Here is a 23,934-nt window from a genome sequence, read left to right on the forward strand (position 1 = left end):
CCTCCAGAGCTGCACTCACTATTCTGCTGGTGCAGTCACTGTACACATACATTACTTATCCTGTACTGATCCTGAGTTACATCCTGTATTATACTCCAGAGCTGCGCTCACTATTCTGCTGGTGCAGTCACTGTGTACATACATTACTTATCCTGTACTGATCCTGAGTTACATCCTGTATTATACTCCAGAGCTGCACTCACTATTCTGCTGGTGCAGTCACTGTGTACATATATTACTTATACTGTACTGATCCTGACTTACATCCTGTATTATACTCCAGAGCTGCACTCACTATTCTGCTGGTGCAGTCACTGTGTACATACATTACTTATCCTGTACTGATCCTGAGTTACATCCTGTATTATACTCCAGAGCTGCACTCACTATTCTGCTGGTGCAGTCACTGTATACATACATTACTTATCCTGTACTGATCCTGAGTTACACCCTGTATTATACTCCAGAGCTGCACTCACTCTTCTGCTGGAGCAGTCACTGTGTACATACATTACTTATCCTGTACTGATCCTGAGTTACATCCTGTATTATACTCCAGAGCTGCACTCACTATTCTGCTGGTGCAGTCACTGTATACATACATTACTTATCCTGTACTGATCCTGAGTTACATCCTGTATTATACTCCAGAGCTGCACTCACTATTCTGCTGGTGCAGTCACTGTGTACATACATTACTTATCCTGTACTGATCCTGAGTTACATCCTGTATTATACTCCAGAGCTGCACTTACTATTCTGCTGGTGCAGTCACTGTGTACATACATTACTTATCCTGTACTGATCCTGAGTTACATCCTGTATTATACTCCAGAGCTGCACTCACTATTCTGCTGGTGCAGTCACTGTATACATACATTACTATCCTGTACTGATCCTGAGTTACACCCTGTATTATACTCCAGAGCTGCACTCACTCTTCTGCTGGAGCAGTCACTGTGTACATACATTACTTATCCTGTACTGATCCTGAGTTACATCCTGTATTATACTCCAGAGCTGCACTCACTATAATGCTGGTGCAGTCACTGTATACATACATTACTTATCCTGTACTGATCCTGAGTTACATCCTGTATTATACTCCAGAGCTGCACTCACTATTCTGCTGGTGCAGTCACTGTGTACATACATTACTTATCCTGTACTGATCCTGAGTTACATCCTGTATTATACTCCAGAGCTGCACTCACTATTCTGCTGGTGCAGTCACTGTGTACATACATTACTTATCCTGTACTGATCCTGAGTTACATCCTGTATTATTCTCCAGAGCTGCACTCACTATTCTGCTGGTGCAGTCACTGTGTACATACATTACTTATCCTGTACTGATCCTGAGTTACATCCTGTATTATTCTCCAGAGCTGCACTCACTATTCTGCTGGTGCAGTCACTGTGTACATACATTACTTATCCTGTACTGATCCTGAGTTACATCCTGTATTATTCTCCAGAGCTGCACTCACTAGTATAGGATGAATAATGAAATATAAAAAAGGCAGATATCAGGACTTTGAACCCCTCCGCTCTATATCCTCTTTCTCACCTGTGCAGACTGGGGGCTTTCCACTCCACTGAGGACGGGTTATATTGAGACAGACCAGGGAACCTGCACCTTTTAATGTGAATCCAGGAGCACAGTGAAAGTTGGCAGATCCTCCTGGGTGGAGATCTGTAACAGTGACTTCTCCATTCTCAGGTCGAGGAGGGAACACACAACTCAGGACATAAGCTAAAAGGAAGATAGGATAATTGTAAGAATATGGAAGCACATTCTATCTAGTATAAACAATTATACTAAGAACAACATACTGCCTCCTATGTACAATAATAAAACTACTATAATACTTATCCAACGTACAAGAATATAACTACTATAATACTGCTCCTATGTACAAGAATATAACTACTATAATACTGCTCCTATGTACAAGAATATAACTACTATAATACTGCCTCCTATGTACAATAATATAACTACTATAATACTGCTCCTATGTACAAGAATATAACTACTATAATACTGCTCCTATGTACAAGAATATAACTACTGTAATACTGCTCCTATGTACAAGAATATAACTACTATAATACTGCCTCCTATGTACAATAATAAAACTACTATAATACTTATCCAACCTACAAGAATATAACTACTATAATACTGCTCCTATGTACAAGAATATAACTACTATAATACTGCTCCTATGTACAAGAATATAACTACTATAATACTTATCCAACGTACAAGAATATAACTACTATAATACTGCTCCTATGTGCAAGAATATAACTACTATAATACTGCCTCCTATATACAAGAATATAACTACTATAATACTGCCTCCTATGTACAAGAATATAACTACTATAATACTGCTCCTATGTACAAGAATATAACTACTATAATACTGCCTCCTATGTACAAGAATATAACTACTATAATACTGCTCCTATGTACAGGAATATAACTACTATAATACTGCTCCTATGTGCAAGAATATAACTACTATAATACTGCCTCCTATGTACAAGAATATAACTACTATAATACTGCTCCTATGTACAGGAATATAACTACTATAATACTGCTCCTATGTACAGGAATATAACTACTATAATACTGCTCCTATGTACAAGAATATAGCTACTATAATACTGCCTCCTATGTACAAGAATATAACTACTATAATACTGCCTCCTATGTACAGGAATATAACTACTATAATACTGCTCCTATGTGCAAGAATATAACTACTATAATACTGCCTCCTATGTACAAGAATATAACTACTATAATACTGCTCCTATGTACAGGAATATAACTACTATAATACTGCTCCTATGTACAGGAATATAACTACTATAATACTGCTCCTATGTACAAGAATATTACTACTATAATACTGCTCCTATGTACAAGAATATAACTACTATAATACTGCTCCTATGTACAAGAATATAACTACTATAATACTGCTCCTATGTACAAGAATATAACTACTATAATACTGCTCCTATGTACAAGAATATAACTACTATAATACTGCCTCCTATGTACAAGAATATAACTACTATAATACTGCTCCTATGTACAAGAATATAACTACTATAATACTGCTCCTATGTACAAGAATATAGCTACTATAATACTGCTCCTATGTACAAGAATATAACTACTATAAAACTGCTCCTATGTACAAGAATATAACTACTATAATACTGCCTCCTATGTACAAGAATATAACTACTATAATACTGCTCCTATGTACAAGAATATAACTACTATAATACTGCTCCTATATACAGGAATATAACTACTATAATACTGCTCCTATGTACAAGAATATAACTACTATAATACTGCTCCTATGTACAGGAATATAACTACTATAATACTGCTCCTATGTACAGGAATATAACTACTATAATACTGCTCCTATGTACAAGAATATTACTACTATAATACTGCTCCTATGTACAAGAATATAACTACTATAATACTGCTCCTATGTACAAGAATATAACTACTATAATACTGCTCCTATGTACAGGAATATAACTACTATAATACTGCCTCCTATGTACAAGAATATAACTACTATAATACTGCCTCCTATGTACAAGAATATAACTACTATAATACTGCTCCTATGTACAGGAATATAACTACTATAATACTGCTCCTATGTACAAGAATATAACTACTATAATACTGCTCCTATGTACAAGAATATAACTACTATAATACTGCTCCTATGTACAAGAATATAGCTACTATAATACTGCCTCCTATGTACAAGAATATAACTACTATAATACTGCTCCTATGTACAAGAATATAACTACTATAATACTGCTCCTATGTACAAGAATATAGCTACTATAATACTGCTCCTATGTACAAGAATATAACTACTATAATACTGCTCCCTATGTACAAGAATATAACTACTATAATACTGCTCCTATCTATAAGAATATAACTACTATAATACTGCTCCTATGTACAAGAATATAACTACTATAATACTGCCTCCTATGTACAATAATAAAACTACTATAATACTTATCCAACGTACAAGAATATAACTACTATAATACTGCTCCTATGTACAAGAATATAACTACTATAATACTGCTCCTATGTACAAGAATATAACTACTATAATACTTATCCAACGTACAAGAATATAACTACTATAATACTGCTCCTATGTACAAGAATATAACTACTATAATACTGCCTCCTATATACAAGAATATAACTACTATAATACTGCTCCTATGTACAAGAATATAACTACTATAATACTGCTCCTATGTACAAGAATATAACTACTATAATACTGCTTCTATGTACAAGGATATAACTACTATAATACTGCTCCTATGTACAAGAATATAACTACTATAATACTGTCTCCTATATACAAGAATATAACTACTATAATACTGCTCCTATGTACAAGAATATAACTACTATAATACTGCTCCTATGTACAAGAATATAACTACTATAATACTGCTACTATATACAGGAATATAACTACTATAATACTGCCTCCTATGTACAAGAATATAACTACTATAATACTGCTCCTATGTACAAGAATATAGCTACTATAATACTGCTCCTATGTACAAGAATATAGCTACTATAATACTGCCTCCTATGTACAAGAATATAACTACTATAATACTGCTCCTATGTACAAGAATATAGCTACTATAATACTGCTCCTATGTACAAGAATATAACTACTATAATACTGCTCCTATGTATAAGAATATAACTACTATAATACTGCTCCTATGTACAAGAATATAACTACTATAATACTGCTCCTATGTACAAGAATATAACTACTATAATACTGCTCCTATGTACAAGACTATAACTACTATAATACTGCTCCTATGTACAAGAATATAACTACTATAATACTGCCTCCTATGTACAAGAATATAACTGCTATAATACTGCCTCCTATGTACAAGAATATAACTACTATAATACTGCTCCTATGTACAAGAATATAACTACTATAATACTGCTCCTATGTACAAGAATATAACTACTATAATACTGCTCCTATGTACAAGAATATAACTACTATAATACTGCTCCTATGTACAAGAATATAACTACTATAATACTGCCTCCTATGTACAATAATATAACTACTATAATACTGCTCCTATGTACAAGAATATAACTACTATAATACTGCTCCTATGTACAAGAATATAACTACTGTAATACTGCTCCTATGTACAAGAATATAACTACTATAATACTGCCTCCTATGTACAATAATAAAACTACTATAATACTTATCCAACCTACAAGAATATAACTACTATAATACTGCTCCTATGTACAAGAATATAACTACTATAATACTGCTCCTATGTACAAGAATATAACTACTATAATACTTATCCAACGTACAAGAATATAACTACTATAATACTGCTCCTATGTGCAAGAATATAACTACTATAATACTGCCTCCTATATACAAGAATATAACTACTATAATACTGCCTCCTATGTACAAGAATATAACTACTATAATACTGCTCCTATGTACAAGAATATAACTACTATAATACTGCCTCCTATGTACAAGAATATAACTACTATAATACTGCTCCTATGTACAGGAATATAACTACTATAATACTGCTCCTATGTGCAAGAATATAACTACTATAATACTGCCTCCTATGTACAAGAATATAACTACTATAATACTGCTCCTATGTACAGGAATATAACTACTATAATACTGCTCCTATGTACAGGAATATAACTACTATAATACTGCTCCTATGTACAAGAATATAGCTACTATAATACTGCCTCCTATGTACAAGAATATAACTACTATAATACTGCCTCCTATGTACAGGAATATAACTACTATAATACTGCTCCTATGTGCAAGAATATAACTACTATAATACTGCCTCCTATGTACAAGAATATAACTACTATAATACTGCTCCTATGTACAGGAATATAACTACTATAATACTGCTCCTATGTACAGGAATATAACTACTATAATACTGCTCCTATGTACAAGAATATTACTACTATAATACTGCTCCTATGTACAAGAATATAACTACTATAATACTGCTCCTATGTACAAGAATATAACTACTATAATACTGCTCCTATGTACAAGAATATAACTACTATAATACTGCTCCTATGTACAAGAATATAACTACTATAATACTGCCTCCTATGTACAAGAATATAACTACTATAATACTGCTCCTATGTACAAGAATATAACTACTATAATACTGCTCCTATGTACAAGAATATAGCTACTATAATACTGCTCCTATGTACAAGAATATAACTACTATAAAACTGCTCCTATGTACAAGAATATAACTACTATAATACTGCCTCCTATGTACAAGAATATAACTACTATAATACTGCTCCTATGTACAAGAATATAACTACTATAATACTGCTCCTATATACAGGAATATAACTACTATAATACTGCTCCTATGTACAAGAATATAACTACTATAATACTGCTCCTATGTACAGGAATATAACTACTATAATACTGCTCCTATGTACAGGAATATAACTACTATAATACTGCTCCTATGTACAAGAATATTACTACTATAATACTGCTCCTATGTACAAGAATATAACTACTATAATACTGCTCCTATGTACAAGAATATAACTACTATAATACTGCTCCTATGTACAGGAATATAACTACTATAATACTGCCTCCTATGTACAAGAATATAACTACTATAATACTGCCTCCTATGTACAAGAATATAACTACTATAATACTGCTCCTATGTACAGGAATATAACTACTATAATACTGCTCCTATGTACAAGAATATAACTACTATAATACTGCTCCTATGTACAAGAATATAACTACTATAATACTGCTCCTATGTACAAGAATATAGCTACTATAATACTGCCTCCTATGTACAAGAATATAACTACTATAATACTGCTCCTATGTACAAGAATATAACTACTATAATACTGCTCCTATGTACAAGAATATAGCTACTATAATACTGCTCCTATGTACAAGAATATAACTACTATAATACTGCTCCCTATGTACAAGAATATAACTACTATAATACTGCTCCTATCTATAAGAATATAACTACTATAATACTGCTCCTATGTACAAGAATATAACTACTATAATACTGCCTCCTATGTACAATAATAAAACTACTATAATACTTATCCAACGTACAAGAATATAACTACTATAATACTGCTCCTATGTACAAGAATATAACTACTATAATACTGCTCCTATGTACAAGAATATAACTACTATAATACTTATCCAACGTACAAGAATATAACTACTATAATACTGCTCCTATGTACAAGAATATAACTACTATAATACTGCCTCCTATATACAAGAATATAACTACTATAATACTGCTCCTATGTACAAGAATATAACTACTATAATACTGCTCCTATGTACAAGAATATAACTACTATAATACTGCTTCTATGTACAAGGATATAACTACTATAATACTGCTCCTATGTACAAGAATATAACTACTATAATACTGTCTCCTATATACAAGAATATAACTACTATAATACTGCTCCTATGTACAAGAATATAACTACTATAATACTGCTCCTATGTACAAGAATATAACTACTATAATACTGCTACTATATACAGGAATATAACTACTATAATACTGCCTCCTATGTACAAGAATATAACTACTATAATACTGCTCCTATGTACAAGAATATAGCTACTATAATACTGCTCCTATGTACAAGAATATAGCTACTATAATACTGCCTCCTATGTACAAGAATATAACTACTATAATACTGCTCCTATGTACAAGAATATAGCTACTATAATACTGCTCCTATGTACAAGAATATAACTACTATAATACTGCTCCTATGTATAAGAATATAACTACTATAATACTGCTCCTATGTACAAGAATATAACTACTATAATACTGCTCCTATGTACAAGAATATAACTACTATAATACTGCTCCTATGTACAAGACTATAACTACTATAATACTGCTCCTATGTACAAGAATATAACTACTATAATACTGCCTCCTATGTACAAGAATATAACTGCTATAATACTGCCTCCTATGTACAAGAATATAACTACTATAATACTGCTCCTATGTACAAGAATATAACTACTATAATACTGCTCCTATGTACAAGAATATAACTACTATAATACTGCTCCTATGTACAAGAATATAACTACTATAATACTGCTCCTATGTACAAGAATATAACTACTATAATACTGCCTCCTATGTACAAGAATATAACTACTATAATACTGCCTCCTATGTACAAGAATATAACTACTATAATACTGCTCCTATGTACAGGAATATAACTACTATAATACTGCTCTATGTACAAGAATATAACTAATATAATACTGCTCCTATGTACAAGAATATAACTACTATAATACTGCTCCTATGTACAAGAATATAGCTACTATAATACTGCTCCTATGTATAAGAATATAACTACTATAATACTGCTCCTACCTGTAAGAATATAACTACTATAAAACTGCTCCTATGTACAAGAATATTACTACTATAATACTGCTCCTATGTACAAGAATATAACTACTATAATACTGCTCCTATGTACAGGAATATAACTACTATAATACTGCTCCTATGTACAAGAATATAACTACTATAATACTGCCTCCTATGTACAAGAATATAACCAGTATAATACTGCTCCTATGTACATGAATATAACTACTATAATACTGCCTCCTATGTACAATAATATAACTACTATAATACTGCCTCCTATGTACAAGAATATAACTACTATAATACTGCCTCCTATGTACAAGAATATAACTACTATAATACTGCTCCTATGTACAAGAATATAACTACTATAATACTGCTCCTATGTACAAGAATATAACTACTATAATACTGCTCCTATGTACAAGAGTATAACTACTATAATACTGCTCCTATGTACAAGAATATAACTACTATAATACTGCTCCTATGTACAAGAATATAACTACTATAATACTGCTCCTATGTACAGGAATATAACTACTATAATACTGCTCCTATGTACAGGAATATAACTACTATAATACTGCTCCTATGTACAAGGATATAACTACTATAATACTGCTCCTATGTACAAGGATATAACTACTATAATACTGCTCCTATGTACAAGAATATAACTACTATAATACTGCTCCTATGTACAAGAATATAACTACTATAATACTGCTCCTATGTACAAGAATATAACTACTATAATACTGCTCCTATGTACAAGAATATAACTACTATAATACTGCTCCTATATACAGGAATATAACTACTATAATACTGCTCCTATGTACAAGAATATAACTACTATAATAGTGCTCCTATGTACAAGGATATAACTACTATAATACTGCTCCTATGTACAAGAATATAACTACTATAATACTGCTCCTATGTACAAGAATATAACTACTATAATACTGCTCCTATGTACAAGAATATAACTACTATAATACTGCTCCTATGTACAAGAATATAACTACTATAATACTGCTCCTATATACAGGAATATAACTACTATAATACTGCTCCTATGTACAAGAATATAACTACTATAATACTGCCTCCTATGTACAGGAATATAACTACTATAATACTGCTCCTATGTACAAGAATATAACTACTATAATACTGCTCCTATGTACAAGAATATAACTACTATAATACTGCTCCTATGTACAAGAATATAACTACTATAATACTGCTCCTATGTACAAGAATATAACTACTATAATACTGCTCCTATGTACAAGAATATAACTACTATAATACTGCTCCTATGTACAAGAGTATAACTACTATAATACTGCTCCTATGTACAAGAATATAACTACTATAATACTGCTCCTATGTACAAGAATATAACTACTATAATACTGCTCCTATGTACAGGAATATAACTACTATAATACTGCTCCTATGTACAAGGATATAACTACTATAATACTGCCTCCTATGTACAAGAATATAACTACTATAATACTGCTCCTATGTACAGGAATATAACTACTATAATACTGCTCCTATGTACAGTAATATAACTACTATAATACTGCCTCCTATGTACAAGAATATAACTACTATAATACTGCTCCTATGTACAAGAATATAACTACTATAATACTGCTCCTATGTACAAGAATATAACTACTATAATACTGCCTCCTATGTACAAGAATATAACTACTATAATACTGCTCCTATGTACAAGAATATAACTACTATAATACTGCTCCTATGTACAAGAATATAACTACTATAATACTGCCTCCTATGTACAAGAATATAACTACTATAATACTGCTTCTATGTACAAGAATATAGCTACTATAATACTGCTCCTATGTACAAGAATATAACTGCTATAATACTGCTCCTATGTACAAGAATATAACTACTATAATACTGCCTCCTATGTACAGGAATATAACTACTATAATACCGCCTCCTATGTACAAGAATATAACTACTATAATACTGCTCCTATGTACAAGAATATAACTGCTATAATACTGCTCCTATGTACAAGAATATAACTACTATAATACTGCTCCTATGTACAAGAATATAACTACTATAATACTGCTCCTATGTACAAGAATATAACTACTATAATACTGCCTCCTATGTACAATGATGCATTAATGTAATCTCAGGGAAGCGATTATTCCTAATATGGTTACCTTGGTAACGCAACTTAAATGCCCCAGGGTTGGTGGTGCGGTAAGTCTGGAATCGTACTGCAATGTGATTGGTTGGACTGCGGATCACCTGACCCTCAGCCATCAGCGTCTCATTGGCCAGCAGGAAGCGGTGGTCGTCCTCCACGCCCTCCACGCTCAGCGCCTCCTCCTTAGACAGGTTCAGCTTCTCCACCTGGAAACATTCGCTGGTTACTGACGGACACTGTGAACCCCGGCTCGTCCCCCACCAGTAGCTGACATCACGTACGTCCCATCTGTTACTGGGAAAGCTGTGTGACAAGCAGTAACCTGTCCAGTTCTGCGGCGTGAGGGATGTGTCACTGAATAACTAGGGAGGATTGTGTGAAAGGGAGTGACAACCTCTGTGGAGCTGTTGTGGTGGCCATATTGGTTGTCACCCCGACAATCTTTTAGATGTCAGGGGCTCCGTAAACGAGCACACTCACCCGGACCTCCACTCCGTACCCCGTGTATACGGACACGCTGTAGGTACAGTCCAGGCCTCCAAAGAAACTTCCCCCGGAGTACTCCGGAGCCTCCAAGATGCCTTCCAGCTCCGAGATGTTGTTATTACAGAGAACTGGCGAGAAGGAGACGGAAAATCAGAACGTGATCAGACGTCTTCAACCTGTCGCCCTCCTGCTGTTGTGAAACTACAACCCCCAGCGTCCCCAGAGTGCTGCATACTCAACCTCCTCACCTGGGCTGTGCACGGTGGTCACGGTGGTGGTGGTGATCAGGGTGGTCGTGGTCTCTTCTTCTCCTTCGGCAGAGATCCCTGGGCCTCCTGTTGGTGCTGGAGACGGAGGCGTCAATGTACTGAGGGGTGGAGGAAGGGAGAAAGTCCCCCCAACGGCTGTGGTGAGGACGCCGGAGGTCTCGCTGACCCCTGCAGGGGCCAGGTCATCGTCGCTCAGGGACACAGGGGCGGCCCGGGTCGGGACAGAGGTCGTACCTGATAAAAAATATACGTAAGTTTAGTAATATAACCCATATAGTGGATTCACTTCTCTTGTAATTACCAGGTCTTCTACTCCAGTCACATTCAAAGCTGTATCTAAAATTCTACTGGCTTCACTCTTCTGCAATGATGCATCGTGGGCAGAGTCAGATCAAGACTTATGGACCCCCCCCCCCCATCCAGGGTCAAATAAAAGTGTATGTTATGGATCGATACGGTTGATATACGGTAAACTGTGCCGCCATACAGTGCCAATAATACTAAAGCCAACACCGTAGACTGTGTGGTGGGCGGTGCTGACCCCTAAATCCGGGGCGGGGGTCCACCACTCTCAGGGCATTTGCCCATTTTATCCATTGAGTCTTAAATATCTGAATGCACCACAGATAACGATCCAGCAGGGGGCAGTCATAGAGCTAACAGAGACCCTGCTGGATTGTGACTGCAGCTTTGGATGTGACTGGAGTATAAGGCCTTATTCACACGTCAGCGTTCGGTCAGTGATTGTGAACCGAAACCGGGACTGGAGCCTCCGCAGACATGAGGCAGAAGGGAGAGGTCTGTTCTGGAAATCACTGACCGAACACTGACGTGTGACTGAGGCCCCAGACGCGGCGCTGTCCTCCTGAAGTGGCTGACACCAGAATACAATAGCTTGCTCATTGTTACACGGATGTAATGGACTGATTGCTTTTCCCATCCCCCGCTCCGATTCATCTTCGTCCACAGAACGGATCTGCGTCGCTCGATCCTCCGGGACCCCCCGCTGTTTGACCTATGGATTTTATAATTACGTGACCACCTGAAGACGCAGATAAGGATCGCCATCGCTGGAGGGATCGATGCCGGAGCCTTTCCCGGAACAATCGCGGGATTCAGAGCGGCGCCCGGCGCTGGAGTATCAGGCTGGGTTCACACTGAGGTTTCGAGGCAGATTTTAGGAGAAGGAGAAGCCAAAAACCTTCCTGTCAAAAACCTACCGTACCCACCGTACCTACCGTTACCTACTGTACCCACCGTATACCGTACCTACCGTTACCCACCGTACCCACCGTATATCGTACCCACCGTATACCGTACCTACCGTTACCCACCGTACCCACCGTATACCGTACCTACCGTTACCCACCGTATACCGTACCTACCGTTACCTACCGTACCTACCGTACCTACCATACCCACCGTACCTACCGTTACTTACCGTACCTACCATACCCACCGTACCTACCGTTACCTACCGTACCTACCCGTACCTACCGTACCCACCGTACCTACCGTACCTACCGTTACCTTTTTTTTTGCTTCTTCTCTATAAATTTGGTTTTCCTCTTTTTATGACCGTCTTTTAGGCCTTTTTGTGGCGTTTTTTTAATACACCATTTTTTACACATTGCAGTTTTCCGCCCCCATCTGATTTGGTCACTTCTTCCGTAGAACTTGCATTTTTTCAAGCAAGGACAAAAACAAACAAAAAAATCAATGGATGTCGCAAAAATTCAGCAAATGAGGGAATAACGCCGTAACCAAGGCGTGTAAAAAAAAAGCGCAACAAGTGTAAAAAAAATAAAAGTGTGCAGCGTGTTTCGTAATTCCCGTAGACTCACAGATAACGTCTGGAGCGGCATTAAAAACACACCACAAAGCACGGGAAAAAACACTAAAGTATAAAACCGACCTGAGAAGTTTTACATGGCGTTTTTTTTACGAGGGTTTTTGTCGTCTTTTACATTTTATAAGGGGACGTTCATGTGTTTTTTCCCCCAGACCTGACAGCTCCTGCAATGGTTTCCGTGGGGGGGTCACACGTGGATCGACCCACTGAATTATTCAGGGTCCGCGGCGCAGATCCGCGGCGTGCGCACCGGCAGGGTCAGCCTCGGATTTCTGCGGCGGATTCGACACTGTACACGCCCCGGTATTTTTCCCGGTATTTATGAGTAGTGTTGATCGTGAATATTCTAATCGCGAATTTTTATCGCGAATATCGGCACTTCCAGAATTCGCGAATATCTAGAATATAGCGCTATATCTTCGTAATCGCGAATATTCTAGATCTTTTTTCATCACTGCTTCTTGCTTGTGGGCCAATGAGAAGGCTGCAATATCTTTGACTTTAGGAGTAGTGTTGATCGCGAATTTTCGTATCGCAAATTTTCCGATTGCTGATGATTTTCACAATCAAGAAAATAATGACGAGATCAGGAATTTGCGAATTTGCGAAAATATGACGAATATTGCCCCTGCCGCTCATCACTGGTTGTGAACATACCCTGACTTTTCTAACTTTTTATTTTTCAAGTCCTATAGAAGACAGAAAAATTGCTGAAAAAAACACTGCCACCCCCCCTAAAAATTTAAAAAAAAGTTTCTAATGTATTTATATTTCCCTGTAGATGAAAACTTTGGGCTGCAGAAAAATCCTAAAATCCCCCACATTAAATTCCGGAGTCATCCTCTCTCCCTATGGCCGCCATGACAGCGCTCCCGCTTTAGCGGAAGCCCTGTGTGTATACAGCCCCTGCGCAGACCGATGTCTCCATGGAGGCAGAGCACACGGCTGTGGAATCAGACTACACATGATTTGCTTGTAGTCGGTAGCCATGGCGACACATAGCTCTGCGCGGAGAACGGTACGATGTTTACTACCGGTTTGTTGTTTCCTTTTTTACGTAGGATGCAATATAAGATAAAACAAGATGGCGCTATAAACCTTCACAGTGCCCCACAATAAACACTCCGCAGCATCACAGAGCTATGCTCCAGTCACAGCGAGAGCTGTATCCACGATTCTCATTCTCCAGTCACAATCAAATCTGAATTTCCGGTCCTTATACTTTAGTTATATCCAGAGAAGATTTTTTTCAATATTCTAATAAAATAAAAGGCTGCTTTCTCAATTCTTACACTCCAGTCACATCCTAAGATGCATTTACAATCCTTATACTCTAGTCATGTCTGTTTCTGGCATGTACACCATAAAAATACTGCGCCAGTTGGTACAAATATGCCCCCATATCCCCTGCAATTTTCCGCAGCGGGGCAGGCTCTGTACCAACATAAAGCCAGCAGCAGGAAGTGAGATGGATGCAGCTCTGGAGGTGACTGGGGAATCCAACTTGTGAATGCGGCTCTGGAGGTGACTGGGGAATAAGACTTGTGAATGCGGCTCTGGAGGTGACTGGGGAATAAGACTTGTGACTGCAGCTCTGGAGGTGACTGGGGAATAAGACTTGTGAATGCAGCTCTGGAGGTGACTGGGGAATAATACTTGTGAATGCGGCTCTGGAGATGACTGGGGAATAAGACTTGTGGAGGCATCTCTGGAGATGACTGGGGAATAAGACTTGTGAATGCAGCTCTGGAGGTGACCGGGGAATAAGACTTGTGGAGGCATCTCTGGAGATGACTGGGGAATAAGACTTGTGAATGCAGCTCTGGAGGTGACTGGGGAATAATACTTGTGAATGCGGCTCTGGAGATGACTGGGGAATAAGACTTGTGGAGGCATCTCTGGAGATGACTGGGGAATAAGACTTGTGAATGCAGCTCTGGAGGTGACTGGGGAATAAGACTTGTGGAGGCATCTCTAGAGATGACTGGGGAATAAGACTTGTGAATGCAGCTCTGGAGGTGACTGGGGAATAAGACTTGTGGAGGCATCTCTGGAGATGACTGGGGAATAAGCCTTGTGGAGGCATCTCTGGAGGTGACTGGGGAATAAGACTTGTGAATGCAGCTCTGGAGGTGACTGGGAAATAAGACTTGTGAATGCGGCTCTGGAGGTGACTGGGGAATAAGACTTGTAAATGCAGCTCTGGAGGTGACCGGGGAATAATACTTGTGAATGCGGCTCTGGAGATGACTGGGGAATAAGACTTGTGAATGCGGCTCTGGAGGTGACTGGGGAATAAGACTTGTAAATGCGGCTCTGGAGGTGACTGGGGAATAAGACTTGTGAATGCAGCTCTGGAGGTGACTGGGGAATAAGACTTGTGAATGCAGCTCTGGAGGTAACTGGGGAATAAGACTTGTGAATGCAGCTCTGGAGGTGACTGGGGAATAAGACTTGTGAATGCGGCTCTGGAGGTGACTGGGGAATAATACTTGTGAATGCGGCTCTGGAGATGACTGGGGAATAAGACTTGTAAATGCAGCTCTGGAGGTGACTGGGGAATAAGACTTGTGAATGCAGCTTTGGAGGTGACTGGGGAATAAGACTTGTGAATGCAGCTCTGGAGGTGATTGGGGAATAAGACTTGTGAATGCAGCCCTGAAGGTGAATGGAGAATCAGAATTGTGAATGTGTGATGTGGGGTTGGGTGACTGGTTGGACCCTGCTGAAGATGTTGCAGGCATGAGGTGATACAAGTCAACCATCCCTTTATTTCTTCTCAGGGAGAGGCACACAAGCATAATGGTTGCTTTCTCCGCTTCACACTTCCTGGGTTGAGGCATGGTGGTCTGACTGCGCTGAAGGATTGCGGCTCTCACCCAAGCCTACACGGCACTATGGGTGGCGGATCCCCACCACAGCATACCCTGCCTTGGGGTTGCACCAGCCACTTGTGTGTATGCCTTGGTGCCTCCAGATGCCCCCTGTTTCCAGCATACACCTCTCTGTGAGCGCAGCGCTTGCGCAGGGTGAGAGAGGCTTCATCAGCGTGGCCCTTACTATGTAGCTAGCATCTTGTGAGTCTTCCACTCATTCTCACAAGGACCACACTGGTGACTACCTGGCCGCACACCCCTTCTAGCTCTATCCGTTGCCTGGCATGGCGGTTGCGCAGGCGTCGCTCACTTCACAGACTACTACTCCTACCATCTACTCCTGAGGGTCACTGACCGTGTTGTGTACATGTCACCCATTACTCCACTCAACAGTCTGTCTTACATCCTCAAGTGTCTCACCAGGGCTAAAAGGGGGGCAGCACTCACCTCACCAACATCACGGGGCCCCCCTCTGTCAGCCCTCCATGCTTGTGGCCTCCGTCTCCTCCTCACCACAGAGGACTCCTGCCTCACCTCCTGCTTACAGACCTTATTCATAGGCCTCTTGCACACGAACGTTGCAATTTGCGGTCCCCAATGCATGGGCAACGTCCGCGCGGCGGCCGGGACGGATCGAGACCCATTCAACTTGAACAAGTTCTATTTTTTGGCGGTGCGGAGGCAGGGACAGAAACACCATGGAAGCACTCCGAATTACTTCCGCCGGGTTCCGATCCGGGCTTCCGTTCCGCTGCTCCATGATTGCGGACCCATTCAAGTCAATGGGTCCGCATCAGTGATGTGGAGTGCACACAGGCCGGTGCCCGTGTATTGCGGACCCGCTGTTTGCTGGCCGCAATACGGCCGCGGGCACGCAGCGTTCGTGTGCAAGAGGCCATAAACTGTGGTGCTACAGAGACATCTAGTGGCCACTATTAACACTGCAGGCGTACATTCAGTGCATTGGATTACGTACAGACAGGACCAGTAGGGTGCACATTCACATTGGCAAGCACCAGAGTGCCACATGTGGAGCACCCTCTTACAAATGCAGCTCTAGAAGTGAGTGGAGGATAATTAAAAAAAAAACTGCAAAAACAGCACTGAATGTGACTGAAGAATAAGATCTGGGAATGCAGCTCTGGAGGTGGGTAGAATTTAACAACTGTAAATACAGCAATGGACGTGACTGAGGAATAAGAACTAGGAATGCAGCTCTGGAGGTGACTGGAGTATAATAATTGTAAATACAGCACTAGAGCGGACTGAGGAATAAGAACTGTGAATGCAGCTTTAGATGTGAGTGGAGTATAGGAACTGTGAGCGCAGCTCTGGAGGTGACTGGAGACTAAAAACTAGGAATGCAGCTCTGGAGGTGACTGGAGTATAATCATTGTAAATACAGCACTAGAGGGGACCGAGGAACAAGAACAGTGAATGCAGCTTTAGATGTGAGTGGAGTATAGGAACTGTGAGTGCAGCTCTGGAGGTGACTGGAGACTAAAAAAAAATAGGAATTCAGCTCTGGAGGTGACTGGAGTATAATAATTGTAAATACAGCACTGGAGGTGACTGAGGAATAAGAACCATTAATGCAGCTTTAGAGTTGAGTGAAGCATAGGATCTGTAAGTGCAGCTCTGGAGGTGACTGGAGACTAAGAACTAAGAATGCAGCTCTGGAGGTGTCTGGAGCATAACATATAATGTCATAGATGACAGAGTTTTTTTTAACATTCTGCTTAGTCTGTAAGCCTGTCAGTCACGCTCCACCTGTTCAGATACACAGGCCCGACATTATCTAGTGGGGGCGCTGCACTGTAGACCATCAGTCACAACGGGCTAGTGGGGGGGGCCATGGAGAGCGATGGGGCCCCGCAACCCCCTGATCTGCTGTACTGGAGCCCATAAATCTTTCCAAGGTAAATGAGAGCCCGTAGTGCCGCGCTGTGGACGGATCCGGATCAATTATTCTAATCCTCCTCTGGACTCGGAGCAGCACCTTCTAGAATCACTGCGGCACCGCTCCATTAATATTCATTACAATATGGAATATCGATTCCCCGGGAGTCACCAGCCATGACACAGGCAAATTCCCAGCTTATCATATATAGCGCCAGCCCATTAATCCGGCATCTGACAGTCCAGAACGATCACCGCCATGTGGCAGCGCTATCTTATCCTGATCTCCTACATGGGTGACAGAAGACGGGCGGCAAACATTAATGACCACCATACAGGTGTAACCCAGAGCAGACCCCGCCTGGCATCTCCTAATTCCAGTCTTCACTGCCGTTCTGGCATTCTATTCATGAGCAAAATGATAACTGAGAGGGAAGTGCGGTGCGTCCAATAATCTGTCATCTCTGACAGCGGTGTCAAGGAATGTCGCTCTTATCTCCAAACCATCCTGACCTCACAATGGCCGTTTCTGGGCGTTTCCGGGTGTTCTCGTGTGAACTGAAGCAATGATATTACTGTATACTGGTTCCGCCTACAAAATGGCGGCCCGCACTGCGTCACTGTGGGGTATCTAGGGTTATAGGAAAGACTGTCGCTCATATTATAGAAGGAAAGGAATCACAATCGGCACAGAGGGATATTTAAGGGACTAGTGAAAATTTTAGGCAGCGCCGTTGCCCTTAGCAACCAATTAGCCTGTAGCGCACTGCTGTCTAGTTCTGTGATATGATTGGTGGCCATGAGCCTCCTCGTTGCAGTCTCACCCGTAAAGAAGCCGTCCTGCCCCAGGAAGTCCTTCTTCATGACGGCCTGGTGCACCAGCTGCTCAAGAGACACGGGGTCCGAGCGTCCTGGGGGATTCGTCTGCAGCAAATCTGATGCTTCTGTCGCTTCATCGTCCAGTAGGGGCAGCCCTGAGGGAGCAACACAAAAACACCATAAATCCCCTACAAACATACCTGGCCGCTGGCGTCAAACAACAGACAACCAATCATATCGCAGCTTTCATTTTCCAAACTTGACTAAGAGAATGTATGCTGGAATCTGATTGGTTGCTATAGGAAACTCCCCTCACACCTCTGCCTCCCCATAGCAACCAATCATATTGCAGCTTTCATTTTCTACCCTGCATATAGAGACTATAAGATGGAATTTGATTGGTTGCTATGGGGAAGCTCCTATATAATATATTAGAAGACCATAGCAACCAATCATACAGCAGCTTTCATTCTGCACTGAGAGAATGTATGCTGGAATCTGGTTGCTAAGGGAAACTCCTCTCACACCTCTGATTCCATATAAATCCAGCATATTAGTGTCTAATAGCACCTAATCATACTGCAGCTTTAATTTTCTAATCTGCATTGAGAGAATATAAGATGTAAACTGATTTGTTGCTATGGGAACACTCCTCTGCTTCCACACACATCCAGCACGATTGTGGCCCATAGCAACCAATTATCGTGCAGCTTTCATTTTTTTAACCTTCATCGGAAGAATGTAAGCTGGAATCTGATTGGTTGCTATGGAAAATCTCCTCCCACTCTTCTACTTTTATGTAAATACAGAACAATAGTGGCCCATAGCGACCAATTATAGTGCAGCTTTCATTTTCTAACCTACATTGAAAGAATGTAAGCTGCAATCTGATTGGCTGCTATGTTGAACTCCTCCCACTCCTCTACTGCAATTCCAATACCATGTTCAGTCAAGGGTGTGCCTTTATGGGATGCCGAGGAAGGAGCCACATTGGGGCCCTGCTGCCTGAGGGGCCCAATATTATGGTCTATTATTCACCAGGACCAGAAGTGGTCCTAGGTGCTGCACCCGGGTCATATCATCAGCGAGTAACTGACAGGGTGAAAGCTACTCCTAAAACTGACCGACCCCAGTGACCTCCCGGAGCTGGGGGGTGACTTCTCAGGCCTCGCGGTCCCGGTTTATGCCAGAACCGGCGAATTGCAACGAATCCAACTGTGAGAAAAGTGTAATTCAGGAAAAGTGAGCAACAACCCATTTATGAAGTGGGAGGGCAGCCATATTGGTTATCACTCCGCTTTCCCAAAGACAGATATAGCTAAGAACATAGATAGATAGATAGATAGATAGATAGATAGATAGATAGATAGATAGATAGATAGATAGGAGATAGATAGATAGATAGATAGATGATAGATAGATAGATAGATAGATAGATAATAGATAGATAGATAATAGATAGATAGATAGGAGATAGATAGATAGATAGATAGATAGGAGATAGATAGATAGATAGATAGATAATAGATAGATAGATAATAGATAGATAGATAGTAGATAATAGATAGATAGATAGATGATAGATAGATAGATAGATAGATAGATAATAGATAGATAGATAGATAGATGATAGATAGATAGATAGATAGATAGATAATAGATAGATGATAGATAGATAGATAGATAGATAGATAGATGATAGATAGATAGATAGATAGATGATAGATAGACAGATAGATAGATAGATAGATAGATAGATAGATAGACAGACAGATAGATAATAGATAGATAGATAGATAGATAATAGATAGATAGAAGATAATAGATAGATAGATAGATAGATAGATAGATAGATAGATAGATAGATAGACAGACAGATAGATAATAGATAGATAGATAGATAGATAGATAATAGATAGATAGAAGATAATAGATAGATAGATAGATAGATAGATAATAGATAGATAGATAATAGATAGATAGATAGATAGATAGATAGATAGATAGAGGAATAAACGGGTCTGACACCCTTTATCTACGTTGGAGTGCTGTCTTTTGGAGATTATTTATGGACTTTGTTGCCTAAAGTTCACGAGGGATTGCACCCGATCTTCACAACTGCTGTTACTTTTTAGTTTTTTTAGATAGATAGATAGATAGATAGATAGATAGATAGGCCCACTTCCTTATATACTGTCCCAAATACTCAGCAGTGAGGGACATCCACTTTAGGAGACTGTCTGATCTCTGCCCAGACTTCAGCTCCATGGAGGAGGTAGAGAAGCTGCCCCTCCTGCTGGGAGAAGGAGAGAACTCTGTGGACATAGCAGCACAATGTATCAGTGCCTGCCACAGACTGAGAGGAGCCGGATATGCCATGGACTCCTATACCCTGACCCGGAGTGTGTCCGCACCCCTCCCCCGTCATGATACTCCACGGACTCCTATACACCGACCCCAGGTGTGTCCCCATTTCTCAACCCTCTACTCCCCACATGCTTTGGCAATACTAATGTATAATTTAGACCTGACAATAAAGCTTTTTTGATTGATTGATTGATTGATAAATAGATAGATAGATAGATAGATAGATAGATAGAAGGATAGATAGATAGATGATAGATAGATAGATAGATAGATAGATAGATAGATAGATAGAAGGATAGATAGATAGGAGATAGATGATAGATAGATAGATAGATAGATAGATAGATAGATAGATAGATAGATAGATAGATAGATAGAAGGATAGATAGATAGATGATAGATAGAAGGATAGATAGATAGATGATAGATAGATAGATAAATATGAGATAGATGGATATTCTGGGGTGTTGCAGGTGTATCTCATACTTTCCTGCCATTATCTGATATAATACAATGGAACATCATAAAGTAGAACAGATAATATCACGGAGTCCATGAGGAGCGGGGGCCACAGCAGAGGGTCTAATGGCTGCAGGGAAGGAGGGGGCGAGAACATGACTGAGCAATCAGGATGTGATTGAGGTGACAGATTCGGGGTGACCCTGATTAAATGTCTCCCACCCCCGAACATAATGGAATCCTACAAGATAACCCAGCTCCTTGGAGACGGGCACGTTACACCGTCTGCTCCTGGCGTACACAGCCGCGGTTAACCCTCTGCTCGCCGCGCTCAGGCCTCCCCCAGCAACCACATGCAGCCAACCACGCAGAGTGCGGGGCTGGTTTTGCGACGACATGGCAGCCGCCGACCCTCTGTACATGCATCTATAGGCGCCCCCGTGTAGTCACCGCAGGCTCTGTATGTTCTGCACACAGTAATGTCTCCTCCACCAACCCAACAGGAATGAGGCGTGCAGCGGAACGCACACAGACGGAGACAATAGACGACACTGGCCCTTCCTTCATCTACATGACGGACCATATATATCCTGCCTGCCCCTACACATTCCCGTAAATACCCTGCCTGCCCCTATATACCCTGCCTGCCCCTATATACCCTGCCTTCCCCTATACGTGCCTCTAGAGCCCCCCTATGCCCAATCTTCTTTTTTCCCTTCATGCCCCCCGTCCATATGGACCTCAGGTCCCAGGGTAGCCTGCAGCAGACGGCGGTCCACATCTTCGGACATCTCTTCCCCTATGTATGCTATAGGTGACAGACATCCGTCACTGCAGCAGTCCTCACCTCTTACAGCAGCCAGGAACAGTAAGACGACGGAGGAGATGGCATCCAGCGCCCGCATCCTGCCCTGCAGATCTCTTCTCGCAGTCTCTGTATCCAGGGAGATGGAGCAGATCTGCTCCCCGGCTGTGCAGTCTGCTGAAGGATGCTGCGCCGCTCAAGCAAACATACACCTCCTTGTGTCTTATGGGAAAGGTGCAGCTCTCTCCCACCTACAAGCTGAAGCCCCCTCCCTCTCCTGCCCCCACTGATGTGGTGGTGAGGGGGGAGATGAGATGCCAGGGGTTATAAGGCGGCTGTCTGGGTGCCCTGTTAGCAGAGATGCCAGTCCTGCAGGGTGCTGCTATGTGGGGTCTGACAGCTGAAGGTGATTCTTCACCCAAGAGCTGAATCAATAGGAGTTTTAGGAGGGGGGAGGGGGGGGGAGGGAACAGGAAGCGTGTAGCCAGATGGGACCCAGACAAAATCTTGCCCCCAATGGGGATAGGGCAGGGGTGTTGGCGTTAACCTTTGCTATAGTTTTAGGTGGCTAATTTGCATATAATAGACATTGTTTTCTTTGCGTTGATTATGGATTGTTGGCACTTGAGGAGTGAAGCTGAATCATTATAACTCTCCTCCCCTCCCCCACCCTCAAGCTTTATTATCTGCCCTGGAAATAAAGAGCCCAGCCTATTCTTACAGCCCGGGGTGAGAGCTTTTCTTTTGAGCCTGTAGGAGGGATGGACATTGAGGCAGAAATCTGCTGCAGCTTCATGCACTTTCTGCCCGAGGCGTCCTGCAGCATTCCACAGAGAAGACGGAGACCCTCTGGACAAAGCTCTGGTGGACAGCTCCCTCACCATCTCCGCACTGGAGAACCAAGGGGTTAGCATAGCCAAAGGAGATTCTAGGAGTAGTAGTCTTCGGATATCAGGGCACTGAACGAATCAACACCAGTACTGGTGGACAGCTCCCTCATCATCTCCTCAGCTCCGCACAAGGGATTAGCATGGCCAAAGGAGATTCTAGGAGTAGTAGTCTTCCAATAGGGCACTGAATGAATCAGAACCAGTACTGGTGGACAGCTCCCTCATCATCTCCTCAGCTCCGCACAAGGGATTAGCATGGCCAAAGGAGATTCTAGGAGTAGTAGTCTTCCAATAGGGCACTGAATGAATCAGAACCAGTACTGGTGGACAGCTCCCTCATCA

The 23,934-nt window shown here is 40.6% G+C and overlaps 1 protein-coding gene across 1 annotated transcript in view; it reads right to left on the bottom strand.

The window, feature by feature from the left end:
- The window catches only part of SEZ6L2 (seizure related 6 homolog like 2), a 43,560-nt gene extending 20,758 nt beyond the window's left edge, over positions 1–22,802 (bottom strand). Inside the window, exons 1-6 of the mRNA XM_040440275.1 lie at positions 22,745–22,802; positions 19,077–19,226; positions 11,605–11,859; positions 11,351–11,484; positions 10,884–11,076; positions 1,571–1,756 (exon numbers count right to left, since the gene is read on the bottom strand). Of these exons, the coding sequence (XP_040296209.1) occupies positions 1,571–1,756; positions 10,884–11,076; positions 11,351–11,484; positions 11,605–11,859; positions 19,077–19,226; positions 22,745–22,802 (976 nt within the window). The remainder of the gene's footprint in view (positions 1–1,570; positions 1,757–10,883; positions 11,077–11,350; positions 11,485–11,604; positions 11,860–19,076; positions 19,227–22,744) is intronic.
- Between the last annotated feature and the right edge of the window lie 1,132 nt (positions 22,803–23,934).

This window comes from Bufo bufo, chromosome 7, assembly GCF_905171765.1.
Source record: "Bufo bufo chromosome 7, aBufBuf1.1, whole genome shotgun sequence".
Lineage (NCBI taxonomy): Eukaryota > Metazoa > Chordata > Amphibia > Anura > Bufonidae > Bufo > Bufo bufo.